Source organism: Anomalospiza imberbis, chromosome 11 (genome assembly GCF_031753505.1).
Source record: "Anomalospiza imberbis isolate Cuckoo-Finch-1a 21T00152 chromosome 11, ASM3175350v1, whole genome shotgun sequence".
NCBI lineage: Eukaryota > Metazoa > Chordata > Aves > Passeriformes > Viduidae > Anomalospiza > Anomalospiza imberbis.
Genome location: NC_089691.1, coordinates 5,877,342 through 5,894,158, shown reverse-complemented (window position 1 = coordinate 5,894,158; position 16,817 = coordinate 5,877,342). Strand labels below are relative to the sequence as shown.

The following is a 16,817-nucleotide window of genomic DNA, read 5'->3' as shown; positions in this document are numbered from 1 at the left end:
TACTCCTTACCAGGGCATGTGCAACCACACAGGCCTGGCAAACAAGCATGTGAGTTTTGATTTCAAGGACACTGCTGAAGGAAAGCAGGCATTAGCACTTTCCAGAAATCTGCTGGAAAGAAAGCTGGTCCATTGTAGGGATTAAATAGGAACAGGCCGAAAAGCTCACACTAACTTCAGATCTTTGCAATAGGCAGCCACAGCCTTTCAGGTTCTGTGCCAGCCATTCAACCAGATTTACTGTCTTGAGGAACATCAACCTCTTGTCTATCTAAACAAAAATCAGAGGGTCCTAAATTAAAAACAGGAAATTTAAGGTCATCTATGTAATTTTAAGCTATAAAAATGGACGTCACCAAAGCCATAAAAAGAGGAAATATTATTTCATATCCTGCAATGCCAAGAAATAGCATAAGCAATAGCTACTTGCATAAGAATAGATGGAGAAGGATTACACTTCTAGTTTAAGAAAAAAATTAAAATCAGAGGGGCAGATAAGGCATTTCATTTTCTTAATGTCTTTTCTAAAGTATGTTGTTACCATCTTTGGGAGATTTTCACGAGTTTATTCTGTAAATTAGGCTGAACTAGTGCAAATCAACTAAACTGACTAACAGATATATTTTTCTCAACACTGACCCACATCTCAGCCAAAGTGTTACTTTCAGGATAAAAAACAACTGTGCAGAACAACATTAAGGTTGAAAAAGCTGCCTAGGGCTTTAAGACTTGATAACCTCAAACATAATTTCAGGTATTGCCAAGCTAGAAGAAAACCTACACCAAGAGGATACAAAGATGTGATTAGCCAGTGAGATAGATAAATACAGTGTTGTAATAAAATAAGCTGTAATTTCCACTGGGATGTTCTGAAGGCAGAATTATATGCTTTAAAACTCTGAGTGTTTTTAAGCAGTAGCGCTCCCTTTTGTCTAACTTTGAATCCCCCAGAATAAACCAGTGGGTAATTCCCTCGAGGAAGGAGCAGCCTCTGCCGTGCTTTGACACCTCAGCACAGAGCATGACTTTGCCCCTAGACAGAACCAGGCTCTTTCTCTCCAACAGCAGCAGCTGTCATCATACAGATGAGATCCTCCAGTGCACACAATTCCTAGGAGCTGCTGGATGGATGCCTCCATTGGGAAAGAGCAGGGACTTGAAATGACTGTGAGATGGAGCCCTGAAGGCACAGGCTCCTCAGTGCAGCCACATTCCACAAGCTCACTGGGCCCCTGGGGCACATTCCTGCTCTCCCTGTGGGCCATGCAGGCCAGGATAGCAGCACAAGCCACAAACAGGGAAGGCTGTAACCTTCAGTCCCAGATGCTGCTGATTCATCAGGAAAGGTGACACTGCAGTCCTGGTTTAGTAGGACAGTGGATCATCTAGAGACATGAATAGTGATTCTGCGTGGGCCAGCACAGTGATACCTGCAGTGAACCCTGGCAATGCCCCTCAGCCTTTCCAGAACAATCTGGGAAGAAAGGATTCTTTTCTGGCAAGCATAGGCTCTGCTAATGCAGCTGGAGAGCTTTTGCCTTGCAATCCTGCTCGGGAGGGAAGGAGGGGACAAGCAAAGAGCTCATGAGTCAGGATCAGCCACTGTAGTTCTGCTAGATGTGTTCATAGGAACTCTTCTTCCCCTCCCTGTTTACATCCTTGGACACACAAAAGCCACAAAGAGAGATAGGGCAAGGCAATGGAAGTCAGGAAAAAATCAGCAAAACTGCTTGTGAGAAAACAGACCAGAGCTTTTATCCTGCAAAATCATTAATTTTGGGGAAAAGAGACAACCTGTGCACATAGGCACTGCCTTAGTAAATGTGGAATACACACTCTGCATGGGAACCAAGTGAAGAAGGGGAGAACACCTGAACAAGAACCCCACTGACTTGGATCCCACAGATTCCAGGAAGAGCTGCAGTAGTGAGATCCCCTTGTGACACAGCACAGCTCAGGGAAATGATTCACAGTAGCCTCTATCCTCTGACATGTCTTGAGAGCTGAATCTCCCTTTGATCTGCACCCTTTTGTCTGCAGTGCCCTAAGGGAAAGGCTACAGCACCACGCACAGCTCAGATCAGACTGAGCTGATCACTATGGGACACTGGGGATCAGGAGAGGAACTAAGCCTAGAAAGGAGCCTCCGATACACAACAAAGGAAAAAGCAGCCCCAGAGATCACTGACATTGCTTCACCACCAGGAAAATGACACCTGTGACATGTGAGCCAAGCAGCAGAGATGCAGAGGCTCACTGGTCTCCTTTCAGCTGCTCATGTTATGCTCCTGCCCACCTTTGAATAAATGGTGACATTTATCCAAGCGAGGCGCCGGCTCAGGTGGTTGAGCTTCTCAGAGAAGACCTTTTGGCTCTTCAGGAGTTCCTCATGGATGTCTCTCCTCTGAAAAGAGTGCAGAGATGTGAGGGCAGATGCCACTGTCATTTATAGCATTCTTTTTCAGTGCTGGACAAACAATGCAAAAGCATATATCACCTTGGGGCTAGCTGGGGAGTACTGGCAGGGGGGAAAGAGGTCAGCAGCCTTTCTGCGGAGGGAGTGGGAATCAGTGCTATAAAAAGCACTTATCAGTCTCAGCTGAAGCCCACAAGACCTGATGCAGATGCTGGTACAGTTGGGCAGCAGGACTTCACCCTGGCAGATACTGAGGCTCTGCCAGAGAAGGAAGCTGGGAATCCACAGACACTTACCCTCTTTGGGCAGCGGCTGATTTTTTCCTCTGTGTCTTTCAGTGCCATGGCATACTCATTCACATCATCTGACACACCAACCATCTGAAAAGCAGTAGATTTCAGCAGTAAATAAGGGTTTTTTTTTTTTCACCTAAACATACAAGCATGCAAACAGAATCCCAGTGGGAGGTGGCAGAAGGGCAGGGCACACACAGTCACTAAATAAGCAGAAAACAGAGTCAGTGTAGAAGCATGGACATTGGGGGAATGGATTCCTGCACATACCACTTACCTTCCCAAGCTGCTGGTGGACACTGAGGTTGTACATCATCACTATCCCATCCAGGACTTCCAGGAGGGAGTTCTCAGTGATGGGCTGGTCTGGCTCTTCTGGGGGTCTGCCCAGTAAGAGACCCTCGTTTCCATGGGTGCCTTCAACTGCAATGCATTCCCAAGACAGGAAAGAAGTTCTTAGCATGACATTTTGGCACCTCAGCTTCTGCCTGCTCCTCTGTGAAGCCAAAGCCCTGCTGTGTCTCTCTAACATGGAACTTCTTCCCAGCCCATAGGATTCACCAGATACCACTAGATACCACACTACCACACCATTCTCATCTTGCTGCCTCCATCAGGCTGACCTATAGATTTGTTCAGACTGACTCAAGTCACACAAATTCCACCACCTCAAGCCCTGTACATGCTCCAGAGGCCTGCCTGGTCCACCCAAACAGCAACAGTGCTGCTGCTGCACACATTATCCTCTAGCTGGTCTGTCTTCAGAGCAAGTGTGGCTACAGCTGCCTCTGAACTGCCTTCCTTGCAAAGTCTCACTGCATTTGGAGGAACCAAGGCAGTATCTCCTTACACACAGAGGGGGACAACATCACCAGTGTCATGTCAGGATGGCAAAGGGGTCTTTTGGGTGTCAGCATGCCCTGGGAACGGGAAGGAGCAATGCTGGCAGTACGGAGATTGCGTTCCTCTGGGGAGCTGGAAGATGCCATTCTGCCAGGGCCCAGCTGGGCCATGCCAGCACACAGCAGGAGTACTCACTGTCCTCCCGTGTGCGCTGCTCCGCGCGCAGAGTGAGCACTTTGATCTTCTCCAGGGTTCCAAGGGGCCGCCGTGGGTTCATCAGGCTGACGGCTGCCGTGCTCAGGAACCGGTTGGCCCGGCCCAGGGTGGGGGAGCTGAGCCAGGCAGGCCTGGCAAGAGCTCCACCAATGGCCAGGGCAGCAGAGGGACGCTGGGACTAGAAGGAAATGAAGGGAGAAACAGCTCCAGTTGTGTTTGGCTGCCTGCTGTTCCTCCCTTGACCCTGCAAGGACGTTGGTATAGATGCACAGTGGCCACTGGAAGATGAGCAGGCACGGTAGCAAATGGGTAAGTCCTTCCTCCAAGGGCACATGCCAGGCACAAACAGCACACCTGCACACCAAGAAGCTGCTCTGTCTACAGTTGCCTTGCACCTTTCCAAATGCAAGCACCAAGAGCTGCCATGGAGGGGAGGCAGCACATTCAGATCAGTGGGTAGTGAGAGAGCAGGGCACAGAAAATTTTGCTGCTCAAACTTGGTGCACCAAGGACCTCACTGATCTCCAGGGACTCTCATTCAAGAGCAGCTTTTTATCTGGTGGCCCATGGACTGTTTACAGCCCTGGCCCAACCCTGCCTTGCTGTAAAGCAAAGCCTTTCTAGGCAGAGGCCTAACATGCTGCCCCAGCACCAGGGCCCCCACAGGTGAATAACCCAATTCACCTGTGCTGCTGATGTTGCTGATTCCTCATCTTCATCAAGATCATCCATAGTCACTGCCTGCAGCTCTGCAGGGTCGATCAGGATGTTGGCTTTTGCAGCCAGGTCATCTGCACAGAGCACACCAAAGCAGCAATGAATGCAGGAGTCACTCTTCACTTACCCTGAGGAAGACTCATCTTCTTTCCTGCTTCTCAGCAGGAGAGAAGCAGTCAGAGAATAGAGATGCTCTATCAGAACAAGCTCACCTGTCCCAAGCTTCCTTACAAGGAACAGATCTGCCCTTACAAAAAGAACAGAGACCAAGCAGCAACAGGTGCTGCCCTCCCAGGACCCATTTCTGCTCCTGGTCCTACCAGCTACAGATAGGTTAACTGAGGAACCAGGAGACAACCACCAGGGCCAAACTGGACTAGTGCAGGAATGGCAGCTCTCTGTCTGAGACCATCTTTTAAGCATTCAGCTCTTCAATGCTGTCCCATGATGTGTCCCTTAGTCACTAGGACTGAGACTCACACCCAGAGGAAGCCTGTGCTGATGGCTACACTGTATAAAGCCTGAAGAATGTGTTCTTCAGTCCACAGCTCTGTCTTTACAGCTGGCCAGGATACCTTGGTAAGAAACCAGAGGAGATAATGTGGCTTTCAAGCTAAGTAATCTAATCTTAAACAGCTAGGGATCAACATGAGACAGAGAAAATTATCCTTATCTTACAAACACACCGGGGAAGGAGAAGAGATATCTGAACCAAAGGCAAGCGCCACGCTAGCCAGAAACCAGAGACAAACCAAGTCCAAGGGAATGCCAAAGGGTTTCTAACCCTTGCACAAGGCAAGCTTTGGAAGCCTAGTGCCAGAGGAGTGTGCTGCACACAAACACACAGCTGCAGTACATACACAGGGCTGCTCCTCCCTGCCCAGGGTAATGCACCAAGTAAATCCTGGGCATCCTTTACGTCCAGCAGAGCCCAGCTGATGGTCAGTGCTTTGACAGCTCCCAGCCCCTGGCTGTGGTGCAGCAGGAGCACCACACCAGAGGATATTCCCAGACTATCCCCTTCCCTCCAACTGCCACATGCCCAACTCAGGGATACAAGCAGTAAACTGTTAACTTAAAGGACACTCCACCTAAGAGGTGTGGTGTCTTCTTCAAAGTAATTTGAATCTCATTAAAATTCAAGTTTCTTCTCCCTGAATTTAATCAAAATTCATTACCCACAGCTCCCTCCCTGGAATGTCTTGCATGAGTTCCATCCAAGACCTGGATTCAGGTATTGGCAATGAGAGCACTTACCTTTCAGAGTCTTCTTAAGATGAGACAAAAGACCTCCAAGTCGTTGAAGGTCAAAATAATCCACCTTCCCATTATAGAAGAGTTGAGGAGGGACATAGGCCTCTAAAACAGAGGAGAAGATTTGTTTTTTTCCACACGCACAGGATGTACAAAGTCATGCAATGGCTTCTAAAGCAGACCCCAGGACTCACATTTAGGACTAACATTTAGGGACAACTTTTGTTGTAATAAAAGCAAAGGCCATTAAGGCAGAGGTGATTTCCACAATGGAGCAAGCATTAGATCCATGCAGAGAGAAGAGCAACCAATGGCCATCAACAAGACTGCCAGCACTTCCTCCCTCCAGCCACAGTCACAGGGGTAAACTGGATCATTAGATAACTTGGCAGCTCTCCACCTGGCTACTCCAGCTCTGCCACTTAGTCCCACAGGGATAGTAAAGCACTTACTGAGTCTAGGGAAAAGGTCAGCCTAAAGTAAGGAAAGGGAAGGGAATACCAGTGAGGTCTAACGGTTGGAAACCAACTGGCACTGATTTAGTTTCCCCTTATTTCCACAGTTTGGGAACTCCAAAATCAGAAAAATATCTTCCCCGAAACTCTGACTAATGGATCACTGAGCTGCCCTTCCACAGACCCACAGTGTGGACTCTGCTCCAGAGCAGATGGGGGAATAGCAAACAGTACAGGTGTCCTTTTGCAAGTCTCAAATCTGGATGCTAACTGCAATAAATCTGCACACAGGAACTTCCCAAGGTGACAGAAGGCTCAGGCACCCATTAGAGACATACCATTTCCAACATCCTGGAAAGCACTGCCAAGAGGCAAACCTTGTCCTAACCACAGAACAGCCTGCAAAGCCTCTCCCCCAGGCCTCACCTTCACTGCTCAGGGAAGCTGGGGTCTTTGTTTTGTGGCCATCCCAGAAGGAGCGCAGGGCAGCGATGAGCCGGTGCAGGAAGCACACCATGTACTCTGGTGGGCACAACACAGCCAAGTTCTAGGACAAGAATGAGAGTCTAGCATCAGAGCAGGTGTGAAAGTGCATCTCAGGCCAAAGGGCTACATGGAGCAGGCAGAAACTTTTGTGTTCTCAGCCTTGCTAGCATCTCCAGCTTACATCTCTGGCAGAGAGCCTAGACCTGATGGTGGGCAGTAGTTTCCACCTCTAGGAAGTCCTGGGACACCTCTGTCACTGGTCTGACAGAGGATGAGTGATAACACACATTCCATCATGAAAGATGGGGACGAACACAGGGATGCAGGTGAAGAAAGGGTTTCCTACACAGCGGATGCCCGCCTACCAAACAGGCCAATAGCCTGACCCAGGGCCAGAGGAACAATCCTCACCCAGGCAGTGAGGAGGATGCCAGAGCCAGCAGCCCCACTGCAGCAGAGCACTCCACAGCCACACTCATTGAGGGGCTATAGGAGGATATTTAGGACTTTCCAAGGGCCACTTTCCTATAAATCACTGCACAGGACTTCTCTAACTTGCCTGGTTTCTGGCCTCAGATCTCCCCCTCCTCATTCCCTGTCATATCTAGACCTCAATGGATCAACTACTGGAAGGAGCCTGGCCAGAAGGGCAGCCAGGCCTGAAGGTGCAGAAAGCCCCCAGGGTCAGACTTGCAGGAAGGCTGGCCCTCTGACTTACCCCTCGGTTGCTAGCGTTTTCCTGAAGAAACTTGCGGAATTTGTTGAGGAAGATGTATCTAGAGGCTTCCCCCTGGCAGAAAAAAAAACAGGTGGTAAATCTAGGATTTACAAAGCACATCACATGAAGATATTGTCACAAAAGACCCATAGAGTGCTTACCCCTCCTCTGTCCTTGTTGTTCAACAGCAACTTCAGAATCTGAACCTGGAGACCTTCCACCACTAAAAGGGGGACACACACTGCCATCAGAAAACCAGCACTGGGAGCAACTACCCCTCTTACCCCAACTGCAGTACCCTGTCCCCAGGAGAAACCCTGTCCCTCCCCAGCACAGGAGGCCCAGGAAGAACCAGTGACAGCAGAAAGCTAATTCCACCACTGAGAATATTCTCCTCCACTACCCGGCAAGAAATTCATCCATAGCTAAAAAATAATGCATAGGGTTGTTCCTGCCCCATCAAGGGGGGCTGCAGGTCTGTGCAGTGGGGTCCCAGCACTCCTAATATGCCATCAGAACAGAGCATGGCTGGCCCCCACTGGCCACCACAGGCCCTGCCACAGGGCAGGCACCACAGCCTGTCCTGGCAGGAACACAGCTGTACTTCACGTAGTGAATGGGACTTAGAAACAGCTCCTGGCTGCACAGAAGGTGTGGAATCTTGGCAACTTCCCTCCTTCCCCACAAACCTTCAATACGTTTCTTGAGCCGCTGGCAGCCTCTTTCATATGCCCGACGCCTCAATCTCTCCTCAGCACTCTCCTCCTTCACCTCCTTACTCTCCTTGCCCTGGTTGGGGGACAGACACTGAGTAGTAGGAGAGCACTAAACAGGGAAAATGTCTTGCCAGAAATTCCCTTAAACAATGCAAAATGGAGAGCAGAAACTCCCTGAAACAATGTGTCAGTGTGTGACAGCAGCTGGCAGGACACTTAAACAGGTCTCCTCCAGCGTTGTATTGAGTAATGGCAGGAGATCTTTTGAGGACACCCCAGTCAATTCCATAAATACTGTGAGGTTCCCTTCCAAAAATGTTGCCACAGAAAACTGTCCCCCCTCCCCTGTCTGAGCATCACACCTCAAACATACCCTCTAAGGGGACAAAAAAGATGACAAGGGAATGGAAAAGCTCCAGCTCTCAGACTGTAGGACCCACCAGTGCTAACACAGCTGGAAATAGGGGCCATCCAACTTCCTCAGCCAGAAAAAGATGCAAATGGCAGGCAACAACATTTCCTCAGCCTCCTCGGTGGAAGCGCCTGTACTCACCTCCTTGGTGAAGCGGTTTGGCCACCACGTGGTGGGAATGAGCTCCTGCAAACCTGCCTCCTCCACACGCAGAGGGCTCTTGATGTAGAAGAACACAACTGAACGGAGCACATCGAAGCTGTGCTGGAGTTAAAGCAAGCACAGAGGCTACAACGGGAGAAGGCACAGGGCATGTCTCCAGAGCTGTAGTGAAAGACTCCTTTCCAAACTACCGCTGCAAGATCCAGAGGCCTCTGGACAAGCCCCACACAGCTCTCACAGCAGCTGCCCAAATGCTACCACAGAGCTGGACTGCTCTGAAAGTGGTTTTGCTCTAGGGAAATTAGAGGTCAGTCTGGTAGAAATGAGTCCTGTGTGTTACTAGGATGTGAACTATACAACACTGCTCCCTCCCCTCAAAGCATTCGTAGGAAATGGTGTCAGGCAGAGGAGACCTGAGAAATGACCTCTCAAGAGAGGGTGGCTTCTGCCTCCCTGGACCTACAGGTCCTTGAAGTGTCCTCAGCTGCATTATTGAGGGAAGGGAAAACTGAGACAGGAGGAGACACAAAGGATACAGAACATTGCTGAGTAGGTATTTCCTAGATTTCTCATGCTTCAAGACTGCAATGGTGAGCCGGAGGTAGTGGATCTAGGAAAACAGGAGAAGCAAAAGTGACTCCATCTGCAGAACACACAACTCCCCAATGGCTACAGTGTGACAGAACTGCCATCTTTGGATCAAACAGCTACAGGATCCAAAACATCATGTACCTTTGGGCAAGGGGACATAACAGAAGCTGGCTAGTCACAAATTCCTGGGGATTCAGAAGTGCAAACTCACTTGTAATCCCAGGTCTGGGATGATGGGGGAGAACCTGTAAGCCCGCAGCAGGGACATCAGTAGCTGCTTGAGGCACTCATGCACTTCATACTCCTGAGAAAATAAGAAACATATTTAAGAACAACAGCAAGGAGTCAGGAACAGCTATAGCTCCCAGAGTGAGATCTTGGAAGGAAGCATTCATTCCTGAACTGAAAAAGCAGGTGCTCTGAACCCACAGTGTCCCTCTGACTCCACAGGAGAGACTCCAAGCAGAAGCTGGTGCCAGTGCTTTGCTACAGTGAAACAAGCTTCTGCAGGAAGTCCAACTTAAAAGTCATCTACAAAAAGCCAAAGTCCCAGGCCCTATTTGTTGGGCAGTCACCAGTACTCTTACTCCCTGACTCTACCCAAGACACAGTGTTGGTAGAACCAACCCAGAAGAGAAATAAGTAAGTCTTGGGTAAATGTGATGAGAGAAGAGTTGTCTATTTGAATTCAACTCATAGCCAAGCAGCAGGATGAGAGCCAACACTTCCACAAACACAGAAGTCCTACCCGAGGGTCCATTTTCACTGCTAAGATGGTGGGCCTGAAGGAGTCATGACATTTTTCTCTTAAACTTCTCGTGGCAGCTGGCTGGGCCAGAGCCCACATCTGTTAACTGTAACCCCAAAGGGTAGACGTGCTGTCTCCAAGCAGATCCCTGGCAGTGACTGGCTCTGTGAAACCACCCAAGCACTCCAGCAGCAGCAGCTTCCCAGCTGCCTCAAACATGTGTCCCAGGAAGGAGTAAGCTCATCCAGCATGGATAGGAAGGGAAGTTGGAGGAGGCTTTTCCCCAGCAGTGCTGGAGATGGTGAGAGTGCACTGCATACTTTGACCCTAGTCTGGCACACTCTGGTTGATCTCTTCAGCACATGGCAGCACTTAAGACCTCCACACTCAAATACACATGAATAACAATCAGAAGACTATTCTTATTGATAAACTTGAAGTTTCCAGAAACAGGAAGTTATTCACCATCACCAGTTCCTTTAGCAGTAGGAGAAGCTTAGAAATGCCTGGTTAACTCATTGCCAGTGTCTGCATTCAACCCTCAGTGCCTGGGTGTGCAGCAGCAGCCAGATGAGCTAATTGAGAGGGTGGTCTACCACAAAGAAAAAAGAAGAGAAAGACACTGAACACCACCAGCATTTTGTAGGGAAGGCTCCTGTCCTCAGCACCTCCCAGAGTCTCCCTGGGATCCCTAGGGAGGAACCAGCACCCTAGCAGCTCACCTCCATAAGAAGCCACATGAGATCCAGCAGCTGCTGAATAAGGGGGTGGGCCTCCACTGCCCCTCCTCGCTCAAGGATGCTCAACAGGAAGGTCATGAGCACATCTTCCACCAGGTACACCTTGCACTGCAGACAGAGAGGCAGGTCAACATTTCTCCAGGGCACAGGCACTTCCCAGCAAAAGCTGGGGATTACTTTGGCTTGCAAGAACAGTAACAAGCACTACAGAACCTGGCAATGGGCAGGCAAAACTCACCATAAGAGGGGAGAAATAATTGAAGATGTGAGCTAATGTAATCAGCACTGTGGGCTCTCCCTGCAGCTGCCACATGGATGTGTCTTTCTCCACCAGCTTCCCCTCCTGCAATGAAAAACCCAGAAAGACACATGGCTTGGATCCAGCTCAATCCACCCGTACACCAGCAACTGAATGAACCACATGCCTGGAGCAGCCACTGCTGCTGTCCCATGCCTGACTGCACCAAAAACCTTGAACATGGGAATTCAGAATGCCAAAGAAGCCAGGCCTATTCTTCTGGAAAGCTGCAGTGCAGTCCAGATGTCACTATCAACCACATGCAGGGACTTTGAAAATGTTCTTCTAAAAAAAGGTTCAAGTTAACATGATAATTTTTAAATGGGAACACCTACAGAGAAGGACAACTAGCAAAGCAGGTCTTCATTCAAGCCAAGACCATAGCATATGGCATTCCATATGCTTTGGGCATAAACAGATCATCCCTCATCCTAGTGGAAAACAGTGTTTCCAGAAAACAGTGCCACAGCCAAAACAATGGTCAAGGCAGACCTGACAATTTCATCACTTTACTGAATAGTAAAAAGCTTAGGATATGAACAAACTGATTTCAAGGGTGCAAAATCAAATGCAGCAGTTGTGACCCTGACAAACATCATTCCTTGAATACTGGCAACGAAACTTCATAGGACTGAGAACAACAAAGCACAGTGTGACTTAAATTAAGTCCTAGAACTATCAGAGAGCCCATTTTGCAAGCCAGAAAGCTCCAGGGACACACATGCCCCACGCAAGCATTTAGACTCTTGGGTGTATGGAAACATCTGAGCTGGCAGCCATGTACCAGGGAGAGCAGAACCACATTTCCCAGCATGGTGCCCCTCAGATCCACCCAATGATGGCAGCCTACCGTCACATCTATTCCAATATGGATCACATTCTTCAAGTAGCCCAACAGCTTCCGAGCCTTCACCAGGTCTGCCACAGGAGGATCTTGCAAGGGCCGGTAACCTTCCACTGGATAAGTAGGGAAGTGTTAAGGGAAAATACAATCTGATCCTTTTGGGACTTCTTTTGTCTGTGCAAGGGAAAGACTCTGTCTGCTTTACTTTGAACAGGTCCCAGTTCAAACCATAGTGCCTTCAACATGGATGATAAGCCACAAGCTCTTATCTCCACTTCCTCAATACTGCAAGCAGAAAGTCTTTCACTTCTGCTTGGTGTGAAATACTTTTTTCATCAGAAAGACCTACTGGAGCTCCCACTACAGCCATCAACAGGCACAGCCAGGACTGCTCTGACAGGAGCTCCAGGCTTCAGCATTTACACATCAACAGGCAACACTAATACCATGTCAGAAGTCCCATATGGCAGGGAGGTAAAAGAGATAAGTGACCAAAAGGCTCAGCAGCACATCAGCATTAGGGTTTCCAAAACTGCAGAGTGAGAATTGTGCAGGATCTGAGAGTCTGGGAGCAGGCAGCCCCCACTTGTAGCAGCAGCTGCTGACTCAGAGCTGAAAGCAACTCTCATTTCAGAAACTTGTGTGTGTGTCCTGGAATTCTGCTTCAGCTAAGGAGGTATTTGGCTCTTCTCTCCCTGACTAGCTGTGCACACAAGTGCTGACAGCAGAAAGTGAACTGCAGTCAGGTGTGTATATTCTACAGCCTCCAAAGATGGTCTCAGGACAGGCTCTTCCCCCTTCAGACCTCCTCTCCCCACACCTGAAGGATATCGGAGTGGACGGCTTCCAAAGTTAAAAGCAACAGACTCTTTGAAGGAGAGGCTGATGGCAGGGAAATAAGCCATTCCAGCACCCCTCGTGATGTTATCAAAGGCAGTTCCCAGAGATATGCCATTCCTGAAAGAAGGAAAACCCACAAGGTTTCAGTCACAGCAGGAGGGGTCTGAGGTCAGCTGGGCAATACAGATATCAACTTGCCAACACGGACACACCAATCAGTCATGCCTCCTGTCATTCTTAACCTGGCACACACACAAATGTCACAGCTCTGCTGAGTGACAGCCACAGGAAGTACAGGGTCACCCCCATTTTCATATCAGCATGGGAAGGCACTGGGGTCTACACAACATGCAGAGCCCACTCAGCTTCAAGGGCAGCCCAAATCTGTGTGATAACTAAAGCAGCAGGATATTTTAAAGCATATGATTTTTTGGCCTCATCTATTTGATGTTGGTGGCAATCAAGGATAATGCTTTCAATCTACTCCTCCATAAAAGATGACACCAACCACCTAACAGTTCTTAATTGCAACTGACTTGCTGCAGGCCAGGGCCAGAGAACAATTCTCATTGTGCATAGGGGCTGGAAACTGGAGATTTATCAACCTTTTCACAGCATCTTGTAAATGTAGGACAGGCAAGGCCTACACTGACTACAAAAGCAATCATTTAAAGCCAAGTATAGCATTAAGCATCACAAGAGATGTCCTTCCCTCTAAAATGCTGGCAAACTTTACAAAGATTTTGTAGCTTGAACATCTTCCTGCTAAATGTTTTCAACTGAACTGAGACCCAACAACCCATTCAGATGGTTTCTGAACACAAGACAGAAAAACAAAGGCCAGAACTACCGAGGAACATAAAGGGGAGAGAGCAGAAACAGGGCTCAGCAATCTGCTGAGCACGGAGGTAACCTTTCTGTTACACACAGACATACAGACATAAACAAAGCAGGGAATGGGGCAAAGATGCTTACAAGCAGAAAGCAATGGTGCCCTCATCAAGGTCTATCAGACAGCTGACGATGTCTCCTGCTGCCCAGGACTGCAGGAAAGGGAGAGAAGAGGTTAAATATGCATTTCCAGGGTTTTTCCACATCACAAGAAAGACTGCAACCAAACCAATCCCTTGTGATTCAGGGTTAAAGAAGAGAGAGTCCCTTCTCCCAGCAGCTCACAACATTTTCAGGCACTTCTAAAGCCCAACTGGGAACTCTTTCCCCTCTGGCACGAGGAATGCATATTTATCTCAACAATGCACCATGCTCTGATGTACTACAGAGAACCAGAGCCTTCCAGGGACCAAGAGCAGCACTAGGCTGGGAATCAGTCTGCTGGGGCTGCTAAACAAAGCGCCGACACAGTACGCCCAGCACCTCTAAAGTACAGACAAGTGCCGGCAAACAGACTGAAGCAGGGAGAAAGGCTTGAGGGCATTTCACAAGGCCCAGCAGAATCCAGCGAGCAGGAGTCATCTGCTTTCTGCTCCTTCCTCTCCATCCCGTTCCTGGGGGACAGCTACTCACTTTGCCATAGTTTGTAGTAGTCACGTTCCACTTGCGCACCCTGTTTCCATCATAGGCATAGGAATCTGGTGTGTCCCCAACGCCTTCCTGCACCAAAGTATGAAAGAGGAGACTCAGACCAGACCAGGCACAGAGGATTCCTCTCATTGCAAGAGAACCTTTAAGAGGGAGACCAGTAGACAGGGAGAGCAGCTGACAGCACACATGCTCTGCCTGGGAGAAATCCTCACTCTAGGAATTAATCCAGTGGCCTGTGATCTTTGGTTCAGAGAAATGCACCGCTCCCTACTTATTTTTGGGTCAGAAGAAGAGTACTGGCATCCGACACTTCTCATTTCTATCAAAGCAGCCCCCCAGGATGTCCATCACTTCCCCTCTCACATACTGCAGTGACAAGTTAGTGAAATTCTGCAGCTGACATCCCTTTCCAGCACCAAACACCCCACCCAGATGAAACATCTCACTCTCCCCTGGGCAAAAAAAGCCCTGTAGCACCAGCTGCTGAGGCCCATGCCAAGGGACAGGCTGCCAGCACTGCAGACACACACACTTTCTGGGGAAGATACCAGCTGAAAGTCAATATGTAGCAGTTCTACGTGCAGCAAGCACATCATCACAGCCAGCACAGGCTTTCTCACTGAGCAGCATTCTGTGGACACAGACCAGAGAGTCTCGTAAAGACTCTTAAAATAGCAGGCCTGGCATTTTGTGTGTGTGTATGGCATTTCTGGTGTGAATGCCCAGCACAGCACCAATGCAATGCTCTACACTGACCAAAACAACAGTGGAGGAGCACCCTCAGAATGGCTATACTACCTCCTGATTGAATCTGCAGTTGAGAGTACACCAGCCAATCTGCATGAGTCCCTGGGAGGAGATGAGCACCTCATAAATCCATTTTCCTGAAAAAGAAAGAGAAAGAGATGCCACACAGTGAATTCTTGTCCCCTAGCTTGTTGTTAGAGAAGCTGAACCTGACACTGCTCCCACAGAAATACAAGTGGCACACAAAGGAGGTTCAGGACATCCCCTGGAGAAGTTCAGTGAATGAACTGGGCAAGAGGGTGCTCAAGATCTGGAACAGATTCAAGATTTCCTGAGCTCTCTACTTGTCTAACACCCCATACACTCCTCCCAGGGTTTTTTCTCAAAGCAGCACTGGTTTACCTCCTTACCTTTATACACACACGTTGTGGCCCTGATGGACCCAAAGTTACTGTGGCCAATCACCTGGACCAACAAACAAAAGATATTTTAATGTCAGACAAAAAGAGAGGCTTGTTCAGTCCTTCCCATTCTCTCTGTCCTAGTGCTCAAAACCAAAGCAAGATGGAGTGCTATTCACAAGGACAGTATAGGGACTAGAAGGGACATCTTCCCCAACTCAGCAGCTGTATTTGGAGCCAACTGGCCCCAGGGAATCATTCAGGTCCCTCTCACAGCTCATCTGTACTTGATAAACCCCAGTGAAGCAGCCAGCATGGCAGCAGTACAAGGACAACATGTTGATAGACAGGTTCCCAGTGAATTGGCACAAAAGTGTATACAAAAGTGATTATGATATGGGAAAGATATATGAATGCTGGACAAGTTAGAACAAAACTACAGATTCAAGGTGTCCAGACCAAAGGCCAGGATTGGCAGGTAACATGCTGCCTGGAAACTGAACCGTGTTAAATCCCGACTCTTGCTATCTTGGGACAGACCATGAAGAGGAAATGAAAGTAGGAACAAGGAATTCACAGACAAGCCAGTCCAATCCATTCTGTGGATCAATTCTAGGTACAACCAAAGTAATCTACAGCAGGTGGTTAAAGGGAAAGGGGAGACCAGGGCAGCCTGATTTGTTAGAGGCTATAAAGCAGGCATAGATTAAGGAGGGAATCAGCTCAAGAGCAGGGGATGTGCTTGCTCAGTGAAGGGGTGAAAGGCGTGCAGAAATTACTGAAGTAGGAAAGAGTTAAATTCCAGTGGAATCTTTCAGCTGACTTTTTGCACAGGGAACATCAGCTAAGGAGCAAGCAGGTAATTAGTGGAAACAAAGGAGAAAGGAAAACCTCAGCTTTAGCCTCTTTCTAGCCTTTTAAGAAGACCAGAAGGAAGGAAGAGGCAGCCTGCTGGAGGGAGGGACAGGAAAGCTGGCTGTTTAGCCAAGTTAGCCCCTGGGCCAGGGTAATCCTTTCACTTCCTCACAGCCCCACTCAGACCTTGCTGACACTTGGTGGTACTGCTAGACTTTTTCCCAGGAGAGCTCATTTCCTCCAGGATCCTGCAGCTTTCAGGGTAGACTCCATTTATGCACGCTACAAAGCCACTGACAGGGATCTACTACAAAGAACAAACCAAGAAGCCCCAAGTGCTTTTAGTCCCACAAAACCATTTTCTGCTGTGTCCAGCAACACACTCACCCCAAGTAAGTCATCATCGACCAGCAGGAGCCCCTCAAAGCCGCTAGTGTGGTCCAACACCACAGTGGAGGGACCGAGCCGGCCCTCTGCTACCTGATCTGAAACAAGAGTTGCAGAAAACCTGTTGGGCAGAGTT

General features: G+C 48.8%; 1 protein-coding gene across 2 annotated transcripts in view; it reads right to left on the bottom strand.

Annotated features, from left to right (window-relative positions):
• The window catches only part of RNF123 (ring finger protein 123), a 46,717-nt gene that overhangs the window by 23,437 nt on the left and 6,463 nt on the right, over window positions 1–16,817 (bottom strand). For both annotated transcript variants that reach the window (XM_068201551.1, XM_068201552.1), the window contains exons 5-26: window positions 16,682–16,779; window positions 15,449–15,503; window positions 15,090–15,175; window positions 14,274–14,360; window positions 13,725–13,792; window positions 12,741–12,866; window positions 11,916–12,030; window positions 11,006–11,110; window positions 10,750–10,875; window positions 9,491–9,583; window positions 9,225–9,298; window positions 8,668–8,785; window positions 8,088–8,187; window positions 7,560–7,621; window positions 7,399–7,470; window positions 6,621–6,741; window positions 5,743–5,844; window positions 4,453–4,559; window positions 3,748–3,946; window positions 2,987–3,132; window positions 2,713–2,796; window positions 2,297–2,404 (exon numbers count right to left, since the gene is read on the bottom strand). In XM_068201551.1, coding sequence (XP_068057652.1) covers window positions 2,297–2,404; window positions 2,713–2,796; window positions 2,987–3,132; window positions 3,748–3,946; window positions 4,453–4,559; window positions 5,743–5,844; window positions 6,621–6,741; window positions 7,399–7,470; window positions 7,560–7,621; window positions 8,088–8,187; window positions 8,668–8,785; window positions 9,225–9,298; window positions 9,491–9,583; window positions 10,750–10,875; window positions 11,006–11,110; window positions 11,916–12,030; window positions 12,741–12,866; window positions 13,725–13,792; window positions 14,274–14,360; window positions 15,090–15,175; window positions 15,449–15,503; window positions 16,682–16,779 — 2,252 coding nt within the window. The remainder of the gene's footprint in view (window positions 1–2,296; window positions 2,405–2,712; window positions 2,797–2,986; window positions 3,133–3,747; window positions 3,947–4,452; window positions 4,560–5,742; window positions 5,845–6,620; window positions 6,742–7,398; window positions 7,471–7,559; window positions 7,622–8,087; window positions 8,188–8,667; window positions 8,786–9,224; window positions 9,299–9,490; window positions 9,584–10,749; window positions 10,876–11,005; window positions 11,111–11,915; window positions 12,031–12,740; window positions 12,867–13,724; window positions 13,793–14,273; window positions 14,361–15,089; window positions 15,176–15,448; window positions 15,504–16,681; window positions 16,780–16,817) is intronic.